Below are 24,590 nucleotides of genomic sequence, written 5' to 3' on the forward strand. Positions count from 1 at the left end.
TACGTTGCAAGGGATAAAAGGGGGATATAGTTACAAAACCTATAATGTAATAGATATTAACCAGAGTTAAATACACAACAAAAGATAATACTGTGGTAGCAGTAATAATTGTGAAAAAACCCAAAAGCAACGAGTAGTCTATAAAAAAAAACTGAAGTATCCGCAAATTCAATTTGAGGTCATATTTGACTGTAGTGTTCTATGGCTTTAGTTTGATGACTCACCCACTATGATAGTTTAAAAAATAATTTTAAAGTATTGGCCTGCATGACACTTGATTTTTACCTGAAATTGATATCTTTCATAAGGTTAAGGTGCTCTAAACATTTTATAGGTTGAAAACTTGATTTTTGAGGTTTTGTTTATAAAACGTCGTTTTAGGATTTTTTTTGATAAAAAAATCTCAATGATAAAGGTTTATGTATAAAAACAAACATTACTAAAGCCAAAACAGTATCATTTGTATATAGGTAGAGTTTAGAAATAGAAAAAAATGTCAAAATTGAAACCCTTCCAAACTTTCACAGATTTTTACATATGACCTTTGACCTCAATTTAAAAAAAATGTGACCATATCAAGTCCTGACGACAGGCATATTATTATAGTACACGATTTCCTCTTTCCAATGATGTATTATGTAGGTGTGTGTTCGGTGGGGAGATTAAATTCCAAAAAATCTGCCTTCAGTCACCGCACTATTAACAGAATAATTAAAAACACAACCCATTTAATGTTTAGACCTTTTTGGTGGTGAACGTAATTGCGAATGACGGGTACGGACGTTTTGGAATCTAGTTTGGTTGTGTACGTACGTCTAATGATGGGCTCGGACGTTTTGATACCTAGTTTGGAGTTACTGAAGCTTTAAAAGTGTATAATCGTTGATTATCAATAAAACAGACACACTCCAATGTGCACCACCTTCAAAATTATTCCTAATGATATTTACCCTCAAATCAAGATCAGGGGAAAAAATTATCAAAGTTTCATTTTCAAATCTTATAATTTATTTTCTCATTTAAAACCTTGAAGAAAATGTTGTTTAAAATATATATGGTGCGATAATTAATTTTTAAACGTGTAATGTAAAATAAAAATGTAAATGGAACAATAAATTTATAGAATTAAAATAAATAACATTTTTTAATAACACACTTAGAATAATTGTTTTGTTGAAGTTGAGAAGGATTTCTTTTCAACTGAGTTTAAAGTTGATACATGTATCTTCTGTAACCCAGATAAAATAGAATGTCCTAAATTAAACACTAGAATCGAAGTATTTACAAGTCACGCTAAAATGCATATATAGATTTTATAGATTTTTAACACTATATGTATTTATACACAACCATGTCGAAATGAAGACGGTGACCAATCTAAAAAAAAAATGTCTTGAATGATAATGAAATAGTTTTAACTGGACGCCAGAGGGACCTTTAACATTAAATGAACTGCTTGTTTTTATTTTATCTATTTATTGATATTTTAACTATCTTTCAATTTTAATTGATTATTTTGTAAGGGAGGGGCGTGAATGGGTTTTGGTCTTGGTTTTTGTGTTGCTTTTCTTGTTGATTTTAAGGGTAAGAGGATGATCAGCCTGCATGTATATAGAGCAAATATCTGACCTATACGATATATACAGTGTATATGTCTTCATTGTTGAGATCTCACAGGCAATATTTAATCCCGTCACATGTTTGTGTCTGTCCAAAGTCAGGAGCATAGCTCTGGCTTTTGTTAGACTTGTATGTTTTTTTGTTTTATTTTAATTATATTTCATTTATATGTTTTGGAGTTCAGTGTGACATCCATTTTCACTGACCTAGAACATAATTTTATTTTATTAGGGGCAAACTGAAGCCCTCTTCCTGGTATGGAATTTTCTTCCCATGATAAAGACGAATCGGTGGCCCGTTGGGCTGTTTTGTTTTGTCCTTTGTGTCTCTTTGACACATTCACCATTTCCAATCTCAATTTTATCATTCCTGTAAACCTAGTGTTTGACATGATGATATAACTATAGACATAGGAAGATGTGGTGTGAGTGCCAATGAGACAATACTCTATCCAAATAACAATTTATAAAAGTAAATCATTATAGGTCAATGTACGGCCTTCAACACGGAGCATTGGCTCAAATCGAACAATAAGCTATAAAGGGCCCCAAAATTACTAGACAGTGTAAAACCATTCAAACGGGAAAACCATCGGTCTAATCTATATATAAAAAAACGTATATAAATTACATAAACAAACGACAATATACATATACATGTATATGTACTTTATCGATTGATTGATTATCTTTATTTCCTCCATAATATGAAGATTTTACAATTTATATTATAAGAACAGAATCAAGAACATAACACTAACATATTTACATATTCTAAACAACATCAAAGTATACAAACAGCAATAAAAAAAAGTCTATAGGTAGTTACATAATTACATAGGAAATAGAGTCAAAAACAAAACGTCTATAATTCACCAACTTCATACAAGAACAACATTAGATAAGATCAAATATGTGACTATAAAGATCATAATTGAAGACCTGATATAGTTTATACATATAATCTGCTATGTGGCACATCAAGAGGCTCCATACATCAGCATTTATAGTTTGCATGGTATGATTCATACTTCCAAGTAACGACTCGATAATTTCGTCATCATCTTGATTAAAGAAACGAACGGAATCCTCTACGTCAAGAATATCAACAATTTTGTAGAACATTTCTGTCCGAATTTGTAAAAGAGATGTACAGCAAAGTATATAATGCATAAGTATATCCGTATTATATAAGTTACACAAGGAGCATTTGCCTGTTTGAATAGCTATGGCTCCTAATTTCACAAGCGTCATAAATTTTGAATTTAGTGATGGATAAGTTACCGCTAGTCGTAACAAACGATGCTCCGTCAAACAAGTATGTATTTTATGGTATCGCTTAAGTTCTGGTCGCCGTTCAACTGAGTGTTTCCATTTGTTTTCTTCTATATGTCTAAAGTCTGTTTTACAATTTTGCTCCACAGTAGCTTGTCTGGAAAAAAATTTTCAGCCACAAAGTTTTCAACAAAAGAATCAAAATCATATTTTATCAAAATTTTGATATAATCGTAAGTCAATGAAATTTGACTGGCCTCACCGGTTAATATTTGTCCCATACGAAAATTAAACATCCGTTTATGTATTGTTGTCGATTTTGCACGACACAGTCTCCCAAAAAACAAAAGTTTCATTTTATCAGTATATCCTTCGACAGACCACAAACCAACATTACTAATACAAGAGTCAGTCGGACTACGTTTATCCATCATTAGTATAAATCTGACGAAATATCTTTGAGTTATTACCAATATTTCAGTTTCACGGTAGGGTAGCTGACCCCAAGTTTCACATCCATAAAGTGCAGTTGTAAGAATTACTCTTTTCCATATCAAGTTATTAGTTAAGGCACTCATCCCTCGTGGATTAACACCAACAGTATATAGTGAGTGAAGTTTCTGTTTTAACTTTTTACTGGATTTATCTGATCTATCGAAAGTTTTTCCATCTGAGCTAATAAGTGTTCCAGCGTAAGTGCATGTACGTTTTCTTTCGAGTACAATATTACCTAGGTTAAGACATGCTGCAGAGTCATAATTGTTGCGAGTCTTTTTTGGTGGTGTAAAAGTCAAAACACTACTTTTCGATGCATTATATTTTAACCGCCATTTGAGCGCATAGCTGTTAACAACGTTTAATAATGTCTGAGCACCATTTACAGTTGCGCTTAATAAAGTTGTGTCATCAGCTAACAAGATTGTTGGTATGCTTATCGGGCCTACTAGTAGTCCACAATGTGTCGATAAGAGTTCACAAATCAAGTCATTGATAAATAAGGAAAATAACCAGGCAGACAACACACGGCCTTGACCTACTCCTTGTTCAATCCGAAACACACTTTATCTATAATATACATAATATCCGTATTGACAATTTATAAATGAATCATATGAAGTGGTTTACATACTTTTTGAAAATCCCGAAAGGTGGAAATAGTCGATTATATAATGTGGGACAATCTGTGGGGAAATTTTGGTTTCGTTTTCGTTCATACGTCGGCTGTGCTGTGTTGTACCACATTGGGATAAAGTTAGAGGTAAAATGAAATATTTAAATTATGAAAATACACAATAAAATAGACAACAAAAATTACCACATAAAAAGGAGTACATATATTTATCATTTTAATTCTTCCGATTTGTGTAATACACTAAAACCCATAATGGGAAGTAAAGCAGAAATTATTTTATATTATTGTAGTACATAAATAAATGTTAATCTTGTTAAAGATAATAATCAAATCATGATATAGATAAGATATTTTATCTGTTTATTTATAATGCAATATTTGAACAGAATACAAATGTACTATTTTTAGATTTCTGTTTACATCTAAAGTGTAATTTACACCTGGTTTTTGCAGGTAAATAATTTCTGTGTTGTTTACCAGTAACACAGTATTAGAATAGTACTACATGTACTAGTGCTACCTTTATTTCCGTGGAATGTGCGTAAGCGGTATTTGGTAAGTTTGTGTAATTTGTAAATTGTCTCACATGTATAGAGTATAGTACCGGCTGATATGAAATAATTGTGTATATTTGGCTTCTCTTATCGGGTGTCTGTGACATTTATATCTCATTGACCACCCACATGTCGTGCACATTTTGTACATAAATTAGGTCGTTAGTTTTCACGCTTGAATTGTTTTACATTGTCATTTCAGGGCCTTTAATAGCTGACAATGCGGTATAGTCTTTGCTCATTGTTGAAGGCCGTACGGTGATCTATAGTTGTTAAATTCTGTGTAATGTTGGTCTCTTGTGGAGAGTTGTCTCATTGACAATCATACCACATCTTCTTTTTATACATAGCGACATCAAGGCATAATTTGCACACAAATATGATCAAACTGAGATATGTTCCCGACAAGCAGTTAACCTTTTTGGAAGTGGAGAATATATGAATATGCAGTTATGTCCTAATTTGGGACTTATACATTTGAGGCTTATTTAGGGGGCACTCTCTTTCAATGGGGCTACTTTTATGCTAATGCATATACTTTTTAAAACTCCTAACGTTGCCTTGTTTCGAGGCCTCCTAGATAATTTATGCCTCTGAACATGGTTAAACAATTATCGATACTTAGTATATGATGAGTTTCACGCTAACTGCATATTGAAGATTTCTATTAGCCACTCCCTGATGTGACCGTATAGGTGGTCTCAGGTTTGTGACTACACCAAAGGCGGGTCCAGGGGAGGGGAGCTGGGAACCCTCTCTTTTTTAGGTCAGTCTGAAACCCCTGCCCCTTTTTAGGACGTTAAATCTAATGCATCATGTATAGAGAGTGTGTCGTTTTCTGCACGTTAAGAACCCTTGTAACAACTCTTTGATGGGTCCGTATAGATGGCATGTTGTAAAGCATTTTCCCCCTATCCAATGTATATACCCTTTCCAATGGCAGTCTTAATTTCCCCGACCTTCATCCCGGATGACCTCTATTTGTACAGGACCCACTATTGTAGTAACTGTTATTTGATCTCGTGTATGAACTATTTGCCACTGGACGCTTAGAAACCAACAATCAATCAATCACTCAATGTGTGAGTAAGCTGGCCGTTGTCGCACATTAGTAACGTCCTTCCAAATTACATTTATTAATCTAGAATAGAAAAGAACATAATATAATGGAATAGTTTTATTCGCCAAACAAGGAGGGGCATATATTAGTATTGTAACAAACATTAATTTTGAATGCGTATTGTTGATGTTATGTTATGTATGTTGGTCTGCATAGTTAGTTGTTCTTTGTAGACCCATTATCTCAACAGAAGAATGACTCCGTGAGAGTTGGTTATTTGTTGTTACATGTTGGGGGAAACTAGCCGGACGTAAATGCCGCTGTTGAGGCAGGCCGGGCGTTGTTGTCGATGTAGAGGCAGGCCGGGATCGACTGACACCTATAAGTTTCAAAATTCAAACTTTTTTAATAAAATAAATAAAAACAAAAATAATACAAAACAGTTACAAACAACAATAAAGTAAAACAAATATTTTCAATTATTTCCCTAACAGAAAACAATAAATATTTTGATAAAACTTTATTTAAGAAAACTTTAAATTATCTTTATTTTAGTAAAACTTGTTTAAAAAATATTTTACTTTAAATCTTAATACTTTTAAAATCATGACTTACCTATAAGTTTCAAAATTCAAACTTTGACGTCTCAAAGCAGAATTTCTACTTATATAGCAATCACTAAATTGATGTTATGCCAACGTGGCTTTCTTTGTTACTATTTAATTAGAGGTCAATTTGACTTTGGTACTAGTTTGTGCCCTATAGTTTATCAAAGTTAAATTATTGACGTAAGTTGACCATGTCAACCATTGTCCGAAGTTTATGACTTGTTTGTTCATCTTTTACTTTCAAACAAAGATTTAAGTAGTATTTGTTCTATCAGAAAGTTATTTGACCAAAGAAAGTTAGTTTGACCAACGTGAAGTTTACTTGAACTAAAAACTGGACATGAAAATTTATGTCAAATATCTGTCACAATACATCACTCTCCTTCGAAATTTTGGACTCCAAAATAAAATAAATAATAAAGAAGATTTTAAAGAAATTGTGTATTTTTATGTTTACTATATTAATTTGAAAATGGATTTATAACTTTTAATTATTAATGTAAGTAAATAATCAATATCCATATTTAAACCTCAAAACAATATAGAAGACAAGCAATTGAGATATGAAAAACCAATGGATGCATAAACATACAGCATTTACTTTTTGATTTTAAACGGGGGAAAAAACTTGAACTTAATTTTAATATTTTTCTTTTTTTTTTCTTTCTTTCTTTTTTTTTTTCATTATTTAGATTCCTTAATCATACTATTCATCTTTTATTTGTTTTATAATTTAATTGATGTTATGATGATAAAATACTATTAAGTATTAATTATAAATCGTTGTTCTTTAAAGTTTGTTACTCACATGCTTACAAATGAACGTTTATCTTTACAGTTGATGAAATGTTATTAGAAATATATGCAAAGTGTTTAAACAAAATGTTGCAAAAATATATGAATTATGGAAAACTTGATTAATCTTAAACAGAATTTGATTTTGCTCAATTCAGTCTCTAAGTTACTGTCTTATCATTTTGATGGCGTTCCTACTCTTGAGGTAACCCATTTTGTCAATTGATTGTGGCGTCCCTGCTCCTGAAGTGACCCATGCGCATATTTTGTATGGCGTTCCTTCTTGTGAGGTAACACCCATTATATCTATTATTTGTGGCGTTCCTGCTATTCAGGTAGCCTGAGCATTATGCTTGCCTATATATGTATATATTGAATTATTATAACTCTGAACCGGTATTAGATTTTCCAAAATGTACAGTAAACGGCAACAAGACTTTTACTAACTTGTTCCTAATAGGTAACTCACAAACAAGGATATTTACGTTATGTAACCCTTAATGAAGTGAACCTAATCTTAAAGACGACTGATTGCAAATATTAATATTGACATGCGTTTGAAATACAAACATTCAGTTCTAATTAACATCATTCTGAAAAATTATTCAATGGATGATTTAAATGAATAAAATTTTACAACATCTTATAAAAAACATAATTTTATAACTTGTTTAGACAGTCTTTTAGAAAAGTTGTTCTTAAAATTTTAAGACATGAAACGCAATACGATTTGTGAAATGAAAATGAACATTTTGTTTCATAGCTGAAAATTTTAAATTAAAAAAAAAATAGATTTAAAAAAATAAGCTTTTGATGTACTCACAGTTTCATGAAAATATATGTTTACAATGAAAATACACAACAATATAAATTTAATATTATTGTCACTGATGTTGATAAAAGTTCTTCTTTTATAATAATATGTAACAGTTCTCTGATATTCAGCTTGTGTCATTGTTCAATGGTGTATTCTGATTATTCACAAATAAATCATTAACTGGAAATATATAGAATTGAATAGTCCGAACGGTACAAAAATAATGTTCAACTGTAAATATTCCGGTTCGAATTGTCGAAACACTGTCTTAGTTTCTGGCATGCTGTTAAGTCTTGATGTTGATTTTTCATGTCAGCTTTTAACGGGCCTCCACCAAATATTATATCAAAATTATGTAGGATGATCGTATTGTGGATATTATGTAGTATGTTGGTCTGCATAGTTAGTTGTTCTTTGTAGACCCATTATCTCAACAGAAGAATGACTCCGTGAGAGTTGGTTATTTGTTGTTACATGCTGGGGGAAACTTGCCGGACGTAAATGCCACTGTTGAGGCAGGCCGGGCGTTGTTGTCGATGTAGAGGCAGGCCGGGATCGACTGACACCTATAAGTTTCAAAATTCAAACTTTTTTAATAAAATAAATAAAAACAAAAATAATACAAAACAGTTACAAACAACAATAAAGTAAAACAAATATTTTCAATTATTTCCCTAACAGAAAACAATAAATATTTTGATAAAACTTTATTTAAGAAAACTTTAAATTATCTTTATTTTAGTAAAACTTGTTCAAAAAATATTTTACTTTAAATCTTAATACTTTTAAAATCATGACTTACCTATAAGTTTCAAAATTCAAACTTTGACGTCTCAAAGCAGAATTTCTACTTATATAGCAATCACTAAATTGATGTTATGCCAACGTGGCTTTCTTTGTTACTATTTAATTAGAGGTCAATTTGACTTTGGTACTAGTTTGTGCCCTATAGTTTATCAAAGTTAAATTATTGACGTAAGTTGACCATGTCAACCATTGTCCGAAGTTTATGACTTGTTTGTTCATCTTTTACTTTCAAACAAAGATTTAAGTAGTATTTGTTCTATCAGAAAGTTATTTGACCAAAGAAAGTTAGTTTGACCAACGTGAAGTTTACTTGAACTAAAAACTGGACATGACAATTTATGTCAAATATCTGTCACAATATTAGCATACGCACAATAGCATTGTAAACAATAATATATGCAGTGCATAGACAATGGATATGTCACATGTATAATACAAAAATTATATAACAGGAAACAAACAACTAAACAATAGCAAAATATCATAATTTATTGACATTGACAAGTGCACCAAGTAAGGGTATTTTGACTGTTAAATAAACAAGAGGCTTAACACCGTGTAGAACGCCACATGCGGGGTGTCGGCTATGTTTGACACGGGGTGGCAATTTCGAAGCGAAGAAAAATTATCAAAATAAGTTCAAGTATCAAAATTTCTTTATTTAGAATTCTTAGTACCATATAATGTACTGCACGGAAGGAACTGAAACACAATCTATTTCCTGCAAGCAAAATCAGTTGTTTTCAGTGCTCTGTTTTCTCAAACACCTCTCCCTAGTTTTCCGTGTTGCAGAATTTGAGCCTTCATATGTAAATTTCTGGATAAAAAACTACTTTAGACGACTTCCCTCTGCATCATTTATATAGAATTGAATTCCTATTATGGAATTTAACCAAATACCAGCTTCATACTTAAAATTAATTGGTTTAAAAACTAGTTTTTCATCAAAATATAAAGTGTCGCTCGGGGTGTCAGATTTTGCATCTCAAGGGGTAGAGGCTTCCAATAAAAAACGAATAGATTTGCAGATAAATCATGTATATCGGTCTTGATCTGCTACTCTTTAATTCAAACTCTATCATTGGCATCAAAGGTCCTCAGCAGGTTCCACTCAAAAGCGCTTGTGCATGCTGCAAAAACCACTCACTCCGAAACGAAATTGATTACTCTCGTCAATGAAAAACTCACCGGCATCTTTATCATCAAATGACAATACTGCTTGAAGGAGACCTGAAGCCGATGACACTCTATTCTCAACAATATTAAAAAGTGATCCAAAATCTTAAAAAAAACTTTAAATGGCTGTTGATTTTCTATTTTGTATCCGAATGGTAAAAGCAAATAAGTATCCTTTCGACTTTTCTTTGGGACGGTCAGATTTATGTCAAAAAGAAATAATAACATCGGAACTATGTTTTCGGGAAACAACTATAAGAGGTTTTGGAAAACTGGCAAAAGACTTTTCCACGGTAAATTCTTATATTTTATGGGTGGACCAAAAATTATTGTATACATTACCGAAAACTTGTGTGAGCGCGGAATGGACGATCCCCAAGATGCAGGAATTAATTATGCAGTTCCAAGCCGAAAGATACTATCTGACTTCATCGCCATGGACATTGATATCCCGAAGTGTGACCTCTGCATAAGATATCTTGGTTCTACTGTTTTCAGGCATTCTTTATCCTGTATTGAATATGTTAGGTAACCAACAAAATTATGAGTTTATGATATGTGCTGACGGTTTCGAAGATGAAATAAAAGTCAACAAAAGAAAAGTCAACGAAAGAAAAACACTACCAGAAGATCAAATAAATACAAAGCAAACAATTATTGGGTATAGACAAGTTTTTTTTAACTTTTTCTTTGTAAAAGAGCACATGAGGCGTTTAAAGATTTAGGCCTACGATTGAAAGACCGTAAAGAGCACGCCATCCGCCAAAAATTTGGTCTTTAAAAGCTTGAAGGAATGGCGGGTGACAATTGGCATTAATCGAAATTTGTGTTTGTGGTCAGTGGTTCATTGTGTCAGCTAATGGAACTTAGCACCTCGGTTCTTTTTAGTGCCAGTGACATATTTTGAACACAATCACATTATGTAAATGAAAGCACAGTAGACATCTTGTATCAAAGAAACCATGTCAGCTTCATGGAACATGATGAAATGTTTCAATGTTAGAACCAAGAAATCTTAAACAGAGGTCAGACGTTAGAATACTAAGTATTAAGGTCCATGGCGATGAAGTCTAATAGTATCTTTTGACTTAGAACTAGTCTTCAATACTTATTTTTTCGTCTTAGGGGTCGGCATTCTGCGCTCACATAAGCTTTCCGTAATGTGTTCAATACTTTTTGGTCCACCTATGAAATTTACCATTTGGATAAAAGTTGGTGGCTTCGGCAAAATCTTATATGGAGGTCTGCTCTATGAGTTTCTCCATGTTTCGGTGCATTGAGCCACATCAGTGACTTATTATCTGACTATGATAGTGACTGGAAAGGAAAATGAATCAATTTCTAGATTCAAAACAAAATATTTTGAGTCAATTTTTACTATTTATGAAATCAAAAGCACATGTCTTATATTACTAAAACACAGGCAAAATGAAGTACTTTCAGTTTTTCATTTGTTATTATACTACAGCAGATGTGTTTGAATTAAAGAGTATCAGATAAAGACCGATATACATGATTTATCTGCAAATCTATTCGTTTTTTATTGGAAGCCTCTACCCCTTGAGATGCAAAATCTGACACCCCGAGCGACACTTTATATTTTGATGAAAAACTAGTTTTTAAACCAATTAATTTTAAGTATGAAGCTGGTATTTGGTTAAATTCCATAATAGGAATTCAATTCTATATAAATGATGCAGAGGGAAGTCGTCTAAAGTAGTTTTTTATCCAGAAATTTACATATGAAGGCTCAAATTCTGCAACACGGAAAACTAGGGAGAGGTGTTTGAGAAAACAGAGCACTGAAAACAACTGATTTTGCTTGCAGGAAATAGATTGTGTTTCAGTTCCTTCCGTGCAGTACATTATATGGTACTAAGAATTCTAAATAAAGAAATTTTGATACTTGAACTTATTTTGATAATTTTTCTTCGCTTCGAAATTGCCACCCCGTGTCAAACATAGCCGACACCCCGCAAGTGGCGTTCTACACGGTGCTTAAGGTTTATGACCCCTTCTGTAGCCATTTTTGTACGAATTTTTCAAACATCAATTGTATCAAAACTACAGATATAATGAATAATAGAGACAGGCCATTTTGTACATATACTAGGGGGAAACTTGATGGAATGCATTATATTTACTGTTTCATTGCATTTAAAAGAAAAAGAGTACTTTGTGGCAAATAAACCAAGATTGTTATAGAAAATCCACAGCCATTATTACAAAGATTTTTGTTATAAAATTTGAAACATAGATTACTCACTTGCTTTTCTATGATGTGCTAGTGTTTATTTTTTACAAAAAATTCTAACCAACCTGTAAATTCCAAAATACCTCGTGCTGAGTCACTAAAGTCGAGCACACCCTAAAAGGTGTACTTGATTTGGTCCATATTTTTATTTGTTTTAACCAATAACTACATTAATAAACTTGTTTTAAGGAAATCGATGCTAGCACTGCATGCAATTATCCTATATCTATCAGTCATCAAATTGCCAAATATCATAGTACAAGGATAAAGGCTGTGGATTTTCTATAAAATGTCCATATGTTTAGCATTGAATCAACACAAGGGTACATAATCCTTAAGTAGTTTATGTGGAGGAATCTCTATGTTAAAAAATAGCAAACAAACAAAATAGTTAAACCCAGACATTGAACTACGACGTTTACAGCAAATAACATAGAATAAGGGGGTTTTATTATGACTAATCAGCAGTAAGCACCAAGAGTCGATGCTTAAGGAGAAGTTCATATATAGCTATGTGGTCTTAATGCAGATAGGTCAAAATCCAAATTTATTGAAAAAAATATTTTTAAAACAAATTTTGAAGATTATAGGATATTTGTCCATAAGAGCACCATGTAATTTAACTACCTTTCCTATCATTAAAAAACCTGAGTGTGCCCTTTCATGTAGTATAGGAGGCCTTGGTGGCCGAGTGGTCATAATAGTCGATTTGACATATATCACTAACACTGAGGTTTTGAGGTCGAATCTCGCACAGGGCAGGTGCACTCGACTCCCAGACGGGGCAGATGCACTCGACTCCCGCACGGGGCAGGTGCACTCGACTCCTTGACAAGGATAGTCAGTTTTCCTTCCAAAGGTCTGTGATTCACTTTGGGCACACCGGCTTCCTCCATCAATAAAAACAACTTACCATCAATGATCACTAAATAGCACCACAGTGTTGAAATTGACGTTTAACACCAATCAAGCTATCAAGTTGTATAGTTCTAAGAGGGAACCGTAACATCTTTGGTAAAGAAAAAAACTACCGTTTTCAGCTTTACTTCGTTATTCTGATATTTGCAAGCTCTTTTTTCGTTTTGCATTTTGTTGTTCCATTGCTTTCATAATTTGCTATTATATAAACGACATCTATATATAAAATATCGACAGATCCTGACAACCTTGATTACTGTAATTACAGTCGATGATTCCTACTGTGCATCTTTGAGATCTATTTGTGTCCTCTGTAAAACTAAACACATTTGTTACAAACAACTTGCTTGTGCACGCGAGTCCCTTTTATTCAGAACATTCTGATGTGTTTTACTTATATGAGTCTTCTTACAATACTTTTTTGTTTTATGTAGACTTGAATGTTAGAACAATGTGAAAGAACACAATGAATGGTAATGGTACAAGTCAATTAAAACTTAAAGTTGTCCTGGTTGGTGATGCAGCAGTTGGTAAGACTTCGCTGTCTGTTAGGTTTACAGAAGACAAATTTGGAGATAACTACAGATACACCATAGGAGGTAGTTAATATTAATGAGAATAGAAAGCCAATGAGACAACTCTCGATCCACGTCATAATATATGAAAAGTTCACAATTATACGTCAAAACACGATATCAACTCGGAGCCTTGCCATGTTCTATAACACGTGTACATGGAAACGGTTTGACACAAAAACTAATTTCATTTATAACATACATGTACTAGAATATATGTCAGAATTATAAATTCGTGAATGCTTAATCTCCATCTGTAGCAAAGGCACTAGGTGAACCAAGAACATAGGTAAACTGTGCGTAAAAAGGAGGCCCAAGGAGGAGGGCCAATGCGGACATACAATCAGAAGAAGTAACTGATTCTTTTTTACTTCATCATATGCTTAGCACTTTTTAAAGTTATAAGAAAACAAACAATGCTTGGTAAACGACAAGTGGAAATATATGAACAATCGTGATATAAAACCAGAATTTTACAATGTACGTTAAGTTTTAACGCGCTTACTCACAGAAAGGCATGTCATACTACGAAAACAATTTCTGAAAAGGCATGCCATATCAGAAAACTTTATCCGGACTCTGAACCTACCAGTCTTCCTGACGAAGAAAGATGTGTCGCAATGGTATTGAATTGTTCATGACTTACGACCAGTCTTAAGTTTGTTTTTTGTGGAAACCGACTCAAGAAGACCTTCTCATTCAGACCTTTATAAATTATCGTTCTTTTTTAACTGATAAATGGTTGTTTAACTTTATATTTGCAATAAAGCTGCATCTTATTGTTAACTATTAGATGACGTCCAACGGCTATTTTGCAAGACAAGCTGGTCCGTGGTCTAGAAAAACAGACATTTGACGTCAGAGTAATCTGGGACTAGTCGAATTCTAACATGTTCACCAAATATTACAGGAAGTTACTGTACCCGATCTCTGTATGTTGCCAACAAGAAGATAATGTTCCAGATATGGGATACGGCTGGTACTGAACGGTTTAAAAGTATCGTTCCTTTTTACCTTAGAGATGCAGATGTCGCCATAGTAGGTATGATATCACTGAAAGGGTAAGAAGATCTATAAAAGTTTCCTCATAGAAATGAGTAATGACTCTCCTTTTCTTGCATGATCATGTTTAGTAGGTTTTTGTTTCGTTTTAATGTAATTTTAAATCCGGCTATGCCATTGTTCTATTGAATAATTTCATTGCATAGACGTCTAGAAAAAGACAGCTTGCACTTTTCAAATCGGACTCTTCGACTAGTTCTTGTACATAGCAGTTCACATTGCTATATGTCATTTTAAACTATACATTTTATATTTGCTTGTAATTTAAATCAATGTCAACCAATCGGGTTCTGTTTTGAAAAGGGATTGTGCTAACTTTGAGAACAACATAATCTAACCAATTTTATCGTACGTATTTCTTTAAAAAAAAAACAACACCTAAATTACTTTCTAAGTTTGCTATGTATAAGTTTTGGTAATTAAATATACGCACGTGCATTGCTATTGACTCAAGAGTCTTTTTGATTAATCGCTGTTGTATTTGTATTTTAATTAATATTGACCAAAGGCACTGCCGACACTCGGCTAACCGAGAGATTGGTCGGTTAATCTATATTGAGTATGCGGCTATATGGGCGATTGGTCTGTTAATCGGGTTGGTTATACGTCTGTTAAGAGTAAAACGCTTAATTTAATGTTAAACTCTATTAAATATACAGATTTTTGGCATGTTATAAGAACCAAATCAAAAAAAGAAAAGTGTCTGACAAAATGATATCTATCATAGAACATTTTTCACTTGTAAAAACATTTCTTAGTCTGCGCAGTTTTCAGTAAAACTAAAAGGCGTCGCGCAAGTATGTAGTATTTATGCTTATACGCATAGCAATTTTTTTTAATAAAAGGCGAAACAAACAAATTTAGATATCATTTAAAGGACATAAAATAGTACTGTGGTTCTAAAAAATAAATTGACACTAGTAAATATTTCATAATTGTAAAATAACGTGAATAATACCACATTTTAGTGAAAATTATGGGAATAAAGTCTGTTAATGAGTTGGACAATTGAAATTGTGTCAGTTAAGAGTTTTTTAGCCACGACAATAATTTTGCTACCTTTATATTTCCCCCTTGAAAAAATTAAGAATGAGATGTTCCTGAGTAAACAATTCGGCGCTACAATATCCTAGAAAGAGCATTTTTATTTTGACTTTCTTTGCATTTTATTGAAGGCTGTGTTACTTCAATATAGCGTGATATAGCAGGGCCGTAACTAGGGTTCGAATTCAGGGGAAGCAGGAGTTTGGGGGCCGCCGAATGAGGCCCCTAAAAGAGGGGTTGGGGGCGCAGCCCCCGCCTTTTTTTCCTCTCATTAAAATGGCTAAAAAATAGAAAACAACACGTTTAATAAGTTATTGCGTTCGAAACGCTTTTCTGGATTTACCTCTTTTTCATTCGATTTCCATACTTTAAGAAACATCAGTATTGATTGAACTTTGAAGCAATTTTTATGCAAAAACAAGCTGAGATTGCTGTTCGCGGTGAGCCAATGCTCCGTCTTGAAGGCCGTACTTTGATCTTTAATTATTAACATTAAATACATTGTGACCGCGGATGTTTTTCTCAATAAAATCTAGCTAAAAATGACCGTTTTCCTTCGATTTCCTTTCTTTAAGAAACAGTATTGCTGGATCCTGGAAGCAATTTTTATGTTAACAATTATTATTTGTATTTAAAAATCTTTTTGTTAGAAATCAAACTAGTAAGTTAAAAAAAACATATAAAGCAAGATCATAGAACGCAAGTTATATTTTTTTATCGAGGACCTTGAATTTCAATATTTTTGAAAGCTGAACAAACATGTATATAACTACAACCAGGGACTTTCTATACTACGTATATATACTAGTATAGAAAGTCCCTGCTACAACGAATGGCCAGAGTGTTTAACTACTAAGGCATTGACCATAATGTTCTCGTACGATCGGGAAACGTTAAAAAAAATTATCCAACTGCTGATTCAGCTGGTAACGAACTTCCGATATTAGGGGACAACCATTTGATATTCTGGAGGGGGGGGGGAGGATTTTGAAAATAGATAACTCAGCCTTGATAATCACAAAAATAAATGGTTTGTTCTGTGGTAGTTTGAAAATAAATTACCTGACTTGCAATGTATAGAAAATAAATAACTCAGCAAGTCTAATCGAAAGTATGAGATGGCACCAGATTCTTCATAAATTCATCCTTTTTTCCCCAAAAAAATCGGGAAACACTTCCCAATTTTTTTAATAACAAAAGTATCAATATTATTTAAATATACTTGAAATGTCTAAAAATTGGTTTCATTTAACTTGAGGTATATTGTCTCAGGAAACCTTACCTCACTTTTATTTTAACAGGGCCATAACTACATGTAGGAAATTTCAAAACCAAACGCTTGTCTCCATATTAAATTGTGTTCACGGCCTTGCAAGAAGAAAGTTCTGTTTTCCCTCAGACTTATAGCCCTGATTTTTCGGGATCAATGTTTCTTATTTATTTGTCTTTTGTTCATTGATTGCCCTTCTGTATTCTGTTAGTGTTGCATTCTTTTTGTAATCTAGTAATTTTGTTATAAAGTTGATAATGAGTTTTAAAAAAAACAGCAGCCACAGACTTAACTATGTGAATTCCATTTTTGCTTTATCATGCACATTGGTCTTTTGATGTTGTCCCTAGAAACTTCAGTCTTACACTGAATTTATACATTTTGCTTTGAGACCAAAATACTGTCAAAAAATTATTAAAACAAAACTTCATTTTCAGATAATGAAAGGGTCTTCAGAACACCCAGAAAGTATGATTTTGCATCATTTGTTCTATAGCTTCTTGGGCCTTCAGTGGCTCCAAAACCCTTCAAAAAAAATTTGGCCTCGCTCCGCTCGGCGTAGTTTATTTGCCAATACATTTAAAAGTGCCTAGTTATAACTAAACGTTAATACTATGTGTGTATGCAATACATGTATATGCAATTGGGAATTTAAAAGATTCATTTCTACAGAGGGGGGGGGTTAATCTAATTAAATGGTACATAATGACTTGACTATACTATATGTATTATTTATAATAAACAAATCATTTAAAAATTGTATGTTTTCGAATATCAAAAATATAGTTGTGAAAATGAATAATCAGTCCCTTGCTTTAATGAAAATGAAAAATCTTGCTTCAATAGTGCAGAAAATGAATAATCTGTCCTCTTAGTTTACAAAAATAAATAGAATATCAAATGGTCGTCCCCTTATTAAAGATTCACAATACAAAGGGAACTTCCAATGTTTAATTGAGTCTCTAAATAAATGTGAACAGTTATGTTTTATTCAAAATTATCGAAAAGCAAAGTTTAATATGTGTTTTCGTACGAATACTGAATAACAGACGGACGGCCACACGAACAAAAAAAACAACAAAAAACAAACAAATACTCAAACGTTTCACTATCGATAAAAAATCTGGAAAATGACATATATCACGTATCATAATAACACTGTTAAAACTGTAAACTTGTGTTGTTTATAATATAAATTCAAATTCTTCATGGACATATTGTCAATATTTCATTTTATTACTTCAAAAAAAAATTTTGGTGTAAAAAATCCAGGGGAGTCTGCCCTGCCTCATAGGTAGTTACGGCCCTGTATGGATTGGCCTCTGCTCTGGAATATGCATGAGTTTTTTATTGACGTTTTCAATCAGCCTTAATTTTTGTGTCTGTTCGAAGTAGCACGTTCTCAATTCCAACTGAAAGTGTCTTTCTAATACAACACAGGGTACATATAACGTGTTCTCGTTCTCAAATGAACATGATATTTGTCACTGGACGTTAAACCCTAATCTTCAGTATCATCCAATTGGTTCTTTTCTTCTATTACTTAATCATATGTTGTTTACAGATCATTCTAAAGAAGTAAACGGAAAGGAGAGAATGCAGCTACATTTGGTTATTTTAAGTTTCAATTCATTTTATTACGTTTAGTTCCTTTTTTCATAAGTGCAGAGGAGAACTACAGTTGTCTATGGTGGCCGGTGAAGTCCAATCGCGTTTTCGTTTTTTTCGCCTTTCATATTCTATAGGGCGAAAACGCGACATCGCGAAGTTGAAAAGGCGAAAATGCGAAACCGCGAAATCGCGAAAATGCGAAATCGCGAAGTCGCCAACGCGAAATCGGTTTCGCGTTTTCGCGTTTTCGACTTCGCAATTTCGCGTTTTCGCCATATAATAATAATAATAATAATAATATCTTTATTTAGAGAGAGTAACTCATTTGGATTACACCAATTTTCAATAAGGCTCTCTTAATACTACATGTATAATAATTACATAACAAATAAACAATGCATCAATAATAATGGTAAATAAAGATTATGTACAATTTAAAATACAATAAACAATTATGATATGGCATTACAGTAAAAATATGATGGTAATGTTAAAAGTACATAGATTTGTATTTATGTTTAAATTCGGATACTGTATTTGATTTTTTTATTGAATTAGGAAGAGCATTCCACACTTTTGGTCCATTGTACGAGAAACTAGACTTATACAACTCTGTATTTGGTTTTGGAATAATAAAATTATCTGAGGATGAAAATCTCGTATTATATTTTTGGTTTGCAGAAGCTGATACAATAAGACTGGACATATATTCTGGAGCTAAGCCATGTTTTGCCTTATACATTAGTAATGATTTGTGATAAAGTATTCTTTGTGTGATTGGCACAATGTTACATTCGTGAAATAATTCTCTTGAAGGTTTGGTGTAATCATGTTCGTCTAAAATTATTCTTGCTGCCCTTTTTTGCAGTTTTAGTAAACTATCTAATAGAAAGTTATTACAGTTTCCCCATATTGAACAACAATAATCTAAGTGAGGTAAAACGTAAACGTTATAGTACATTTGTCTAGCTTTATGATTTAAATATTTCTTTATCCTTTTTAGTAAAGCTAAAGAAGAGTTAACTTTTTTGATTATGTAATCGATATGAGAAGACCAAGATAGAGATGCATCAATAAAAACACCTAGAACTTTTTCACATGTACTTTCTATAATTTGTTGTTCATTTAAAGCAAGATTAATGTTTTCATTTGATGTAACGGAAAGCTTTTGTTTAGATCCAATGCATATAGCTTTCGTTTTAGATACATTTACAGCCATTTTATTGTCATCACACCAGCGAAAAATATCTTGTAAAACCGTATTAAGTTTTTGACTGATGCAACTTTTGTTTTGTCCAATGACTGATATGGTGCTATCATCAGCAAATAAATCGGTGTTATGATTAGGATTAGACAAAGGAAGATCATTAATAAAAATTAAAAACAACACCGGTCCTAATACGGATCCTTGAGGTACACCCGTTTTTTGTTTTTGTACGTCTGATAATGTATTTGAAATAGATACTTTCTCATATAGAATATGAAAGGAGAAAACGCAAAATGGCATTAACCTGCCACCATAGTTGTCCGCATGTAAACTTCTAGAATTTGTGACCAATATAAGTACATCGCAATCCGTTACTGTATCAACAGCCATCGGTGTTTCATGTGTGTATTCTTAAGTTACCATTGTAGATGACAAATTTGTGTCATTCATGACAATTAAACAGAATCAACATGATATATGCGATCATTCTTGGATGAAATTAATATTACTTTAATATTACACTTTTTGAAACCATTTTTATCAATTTTCAATTTCATGTGTTGTTTCCGTATGTTATGTTTCATTGCTCATGTGTTGTTTTCGTATATTTTAGCCGCTCGTCTTGAGCCTATTTTAGCCGCTCGTCTTGAGCCTACCCATTTGATCCTATAACACCCCATATAGCAATAAAATTATACTTTTATTGTCATTCATAACTCTTAACACTGAGACCAATTAACAGACCGGGTTTTATACATCCGACCCATTAACAGACCAGGTTTTAAATAAAGATTGATTTATGTCACCAACATACAGATTTTCGTGTAGATTTTTCACACAGTGATATCAATATGATTAACAAACATAATGCCTTTCTTTTTTCGATGTTCAAAATATTGAATGCAAGTAAATTTAACCAATGTGTCATTTTGTGTACATTTTATGTGTGTTAAATGTGTATAAATTTATTGATGAGTAACCCGCCTTTTCATTTTATAGATCGTACATCGAAGCTAGAAAAATAATAATTACACCACTGAATTCAGTACATTGAATTGTTTTGTTAGACATGAATACTTTTTATGATGAAAATATATTTAGAAAGTTATACAATGAAACATGCTGAACTTTAAATGATTTTCTCGATAACACCTGATTAACAGACTTTAGCCAACCCGATTAACAGACCAACCGCCGATATAGCCGCATACTCAATATAGATTAACCGACCAATCTCTCGGTTAGCCGAGTGTCGGCCGTGAAAGGGACTTCTTGATTTATTGTTGTCGTATTTAACTTTAATCTGTATTTCACTTATAATTTTATCAGAGCACATTTGAGAACATCAACCAATGGCTCCGACTGTTACAAGAGAGTGCCCCTGAAACTATTAAATGTGCTTTAGTTGGTAACAAATGTGATCTACTGGAAAAACGACAGGTGACGGGTCAGGTAAAACATATATAAAAACTATATGATACGGAACGTTGCTTATCAGAGAGAACAAGAACGCTAGCGACATGTAATCTACATTCTTGCCTCCGTAATAGCAACCGTGTGAAGACCATTTATATTCCTTGGGACAGGCCCAAAAGTGCGACGGGGTTAAACATGTTTTTTTTTTAGATCTTAATATCGGGTTAGTAGGCGGGGATTATTTAAATACTCGGTTAGTAGCAATGGTCTGTCCCTTTATAAAAGCGCTTTAACAGACGAAGAAATAGGTGATGAACGACTGAAATTAATTTATCATACACATTATAAGCTAACAAGTTGTTAATGTTAAAAAGTTTTACGTATACGTAAGAAGATATAGGTTATCTCTCTTCCCATCGACAATTGGTTTTTGATACTGTTTATCTTCGTTAATTGTAACATGTAGAATACACTATTTCGTTAATGGGTTTCATTTCATATATACTTTATCTTTTTTGTTCGTGTGTTTGTCAGTTATACCGTTCTTTAACCGTAAAATTGTTCCTGTACATATTTAAATTGTACTTTTTTAGTAGCTCGCAGACCAAGATTTAAAGATCCACAGTTTTGTTGGTTATTTATTTTGTGGTTAAATCTAAACATAATAAGTTCAATCTTCGTTTTCAGGAGGCACACACATTTGCAGATGAACACGGTCTTTATTTCTTGGAAACATCCGCAAAGACTGGCCAGAACATACAACAGCTCTTTATGGATATAGGTATGTATCACATTTAAAATTGAGAATGGAAATGGGGAATGTGTCAAAGAGACAACAGCCCGACCGTAAAGCAGACAACAGCCGAAGGCCACCAATAGGTCTTTAGTGCAGCGAGAAACTCCCGCACCCGGAGGCGTCCTTCAGCTAGCCCCTAAACAAATATATATACTAGTTCAGTGATAATGGCCGTCAAGCTAAACTCCAAATTATACACAAGAAACTAAAATTAGAAATGATATAAGAACTAACAAAGACCAGAGGCTCCTCACTTGCGAGGTTAGACATGTTTTTTTAGATATCAACTCTCCCCCCTCCCCCCCATACTCTAGATAGCCAGTGTAGTAAAAACAAACGCACAACAGTACGCACAGTAAAACTTAGTTTAAGAGAAGTCTGAGTCCAATGTCATAATAAGAAAAAAAAAAAAAAGAAAATAAAGAAAATGACAATAATACATAAATAACAACATACAATTTGTTTATCAATGTAGCACGTCAAAGCAATACATAAAAAGACTCGAAAGATAACAAGGGGTCATTTAAAATGAACAATAAAAGAGAAATTGACAACGTTCCCTTTAATGATAGGAATCATTCATGACTTTTTTACGAGTGGCGGTACTGCGAACAGTTCTATAAGCGGTTACTTGAACGCTTTGGTCAAGTAAACACTTGCATCCATAGTTTAAGTTCGGTATGTTTGTATAATACATTTCATATAGACAATAGTACAGAAAGTGACGTAAACAGTTTAACCAACAATCAATCATACATATTTACCAAGCAGTATTAATTTCAGGTTCTATATTTGTTGGAGGTCCTCTGAAACAACACAGACACAATTCTGCCATCACAGTGACGGAATCAAGTGAACCTGTGACGTCAGGAAAATGCTGTTGATAGACTTAGCGTCGTGGTGATTTTTAACAGCAGCCTTACTCTCATCGCCATTTCACATTGGATAGTATTACTATAAAATAGTTACATTGCGTATCAATAGTTATATTGACAAAATAGTTCCTCTTTATGTGAAAAATTAACCTACCAAAATAGTTACCTCGCATGTGAACAGTTAACCTGCCAAAATAGTTCCATTGTATGTGAACAGTTGACCTGCCAAAAAAGTCCATTGTATGTGAGAAGTTAACCTAGCTGCCAAAATAGTTTTATTGTATATTACCGTTCAATATGTTAACTACACTAGCTATAATGTGAACGTAGTACATCGTCTAAAACATAAAATATGTATGTTTGAAGTAAATGTAACAAGTTTGAAGGATCGTAAAACATTCAATAGGCAGATGGTTATAAAACAGTTTGTCTCAAACAATACTAACCAAAAACAAGATCAAGTTGCCAACTTATTCATTTTTCTCATATATGAATGTAATGTTTCCGTCACGTTGTTGGGGGTGGGCGCTTATGATAAAGGGTGTGACTTTGCTGAGTAATATTGAGTCTTTGAATCAAACAATTGCTAGAACGGAACATGTTGAAACTAATGTGCTACTACCAGGTAGTTAATTTTGCAAAACAAAATTTAACAAAGTCGCAAGTGATATATTTATTGTCTTACAAGACATTATTTCCAATTTATTGCCCCTAGTATATGCTAGACTAGTAATGCTAAGATTTCAGGTGAAGATCGCTAGTGCATACGCTCAGCATGTTCATTGATTAAAAAACATGTTTTTGAGAAAGAAAAAAGAAATTTAGGAAGCCATTAGGAATAAGTTATTTGTTAGTACATGTAAACTGATGAGTTACCTCTTTAATGCTTAACTTGAATATGAAATCAAACAGAACCATGATATTCATGATGATTATACAATAGCACGTGATCAACCCATCCCTCCCAGGTGTTAATGTATGTCTTTTTTACAATTCATTTATATTGGGGTCACATGTCCATTTTCAATCTACAAGGGTTTAATGTTGCGAAAGTCTATTTCCAACTTATGACTACACACGAAATTTTTACATTTTATCGATTCTTTGAATTTTATATAGTTTTCTGTGATATATCTTCAACATTATGGTATACGTTTGAAGTATGTTTTAAAAACTCTATTTCGAGTTTGTATCAGTGTGTAAGACATGCAGTATGCAGTTTGCAGTTGATGTCCCTTAAATGATATTTTTCAAAAGTTCGTTGGACTATAAATCACATACAAAATGTCCTTTTTTCTAGAATGTTGTCATGAACGTTGATTTAACAAAGTTCACCTTCCTCGTCTCAAAATCATCTTGGTCATTTTCGTTGTTTTCATCATTGTTGATTACTTTTACATTTATAACTTTTTGTTATTTTAATGGCTAATACAATAAAATTATAATTGGACTACAATTCTGTTATCTATCCTGCAGGTCGAACGATATATATGCGTGCATTAATCAAGTCACACTTGTAACCAGTTGTGACATTCTGTCAATTGTTAATTCTGTTGACGCGGTGATGCATCGGGAAATGTTCCCCCGTCGACTTGCAGTGTTTTGAGTTTATTCGAGTCGATCATTTTTTTTTATCTAGATAATGTATATTCCTAATGAGTTTGATAAATTTGAACATAGGTACCCTTCTATTTTCGACACTGCCGATTAGATACGCAA

At 32.9% G+C, this 24,590-nt stretch overlaps 1 protein-coding gene and 1 long non-coding RNA gene across 4 annotated transcripts; one reads left to right on the plus strand and one right to left on the minus strand.

The window, feature by feature from the left end:
- Nucleotides 1–4,013: 4,013 nt before the first annotated feature.
- Nucleotides 4,014–24,327, plus strand: LOC143059672 (uncharacterized). Of its 3 annotated transcripts, none has more exons than XR_012973552.1 (7): nucleotides 4,014–4,152; nucleotides 4,480–4,581; nucleotides 13,450–13,614; nucleotides 14,384–14,651; nucleotides 21,114–21,236; nucleotides 21,888–21,981; nucleotides 22,780–24,327. XR_012973552.1 is itself a non-coding variant. In XM_076233210.1 (7 exons), the coding sequence occupies exons 3-5, from the start codon at nucleotides 13,482–13,484 to the stop codon at nucleotides 21,187–21,189; spliced, it is 360 nt and encodes a 119-aa protein (XP_076089325.1). In that variant the 5' UTR covers nucleotides 4,020–4,152; nucleotides 4,480–4,581; nucleotides 13,450–13,481; the 3' UTR covers nucleotides 21,190–21,236; nucleotides 21,888–21,981; nucleotides 22,780–24,327. The 3 variants fall into 3 exon arrangements, 2 of the variants coding, with proteins under 2 accessions (XP_076089325.1, XP_076089327.1); XM_076233210.1 differs by having other exon boundaries at nucleotides 4,020–4,152; nucleotides 14,501–14,651; XM_076233212.1 differs by lacking the exon at nucleotides 4,480–4,581 and having other exon boundaries at nucleotides 4,021–4,152; nucleotides 14,501–14,651.
- LOC143059673 (uncharacterized) lies at nucleotides 6,027–8,992 on the minus strand. The gene is made up of 2 exons (XR_012973553.1): nucleotides 8,663–8,992; nucleotides 6,027–8,426 (listed from the first exon to the last, which is right to left on the minus strand). It is a non-coding gene; the product is annotated as an uncharacterized LOC143059673 (long non-coding RNA).
- Nucleotides 24,328–24,590: the final 263 nt, after the last annotated feature.

This window comes from Mytilus galloprovincialis, chromosome 14 (assembly GCF_965363235.1).
Source record: "Mytilus galloprovincialis chromosome 14, xbMytGall1.hap1.1, whole genome shotgun sequence".
NCBI lineage: Eukaryota > Metazoa > Mollusca > Bivalvia > Mytilida > Mytilidae > Mytilus > Mytilus galloprovincialis.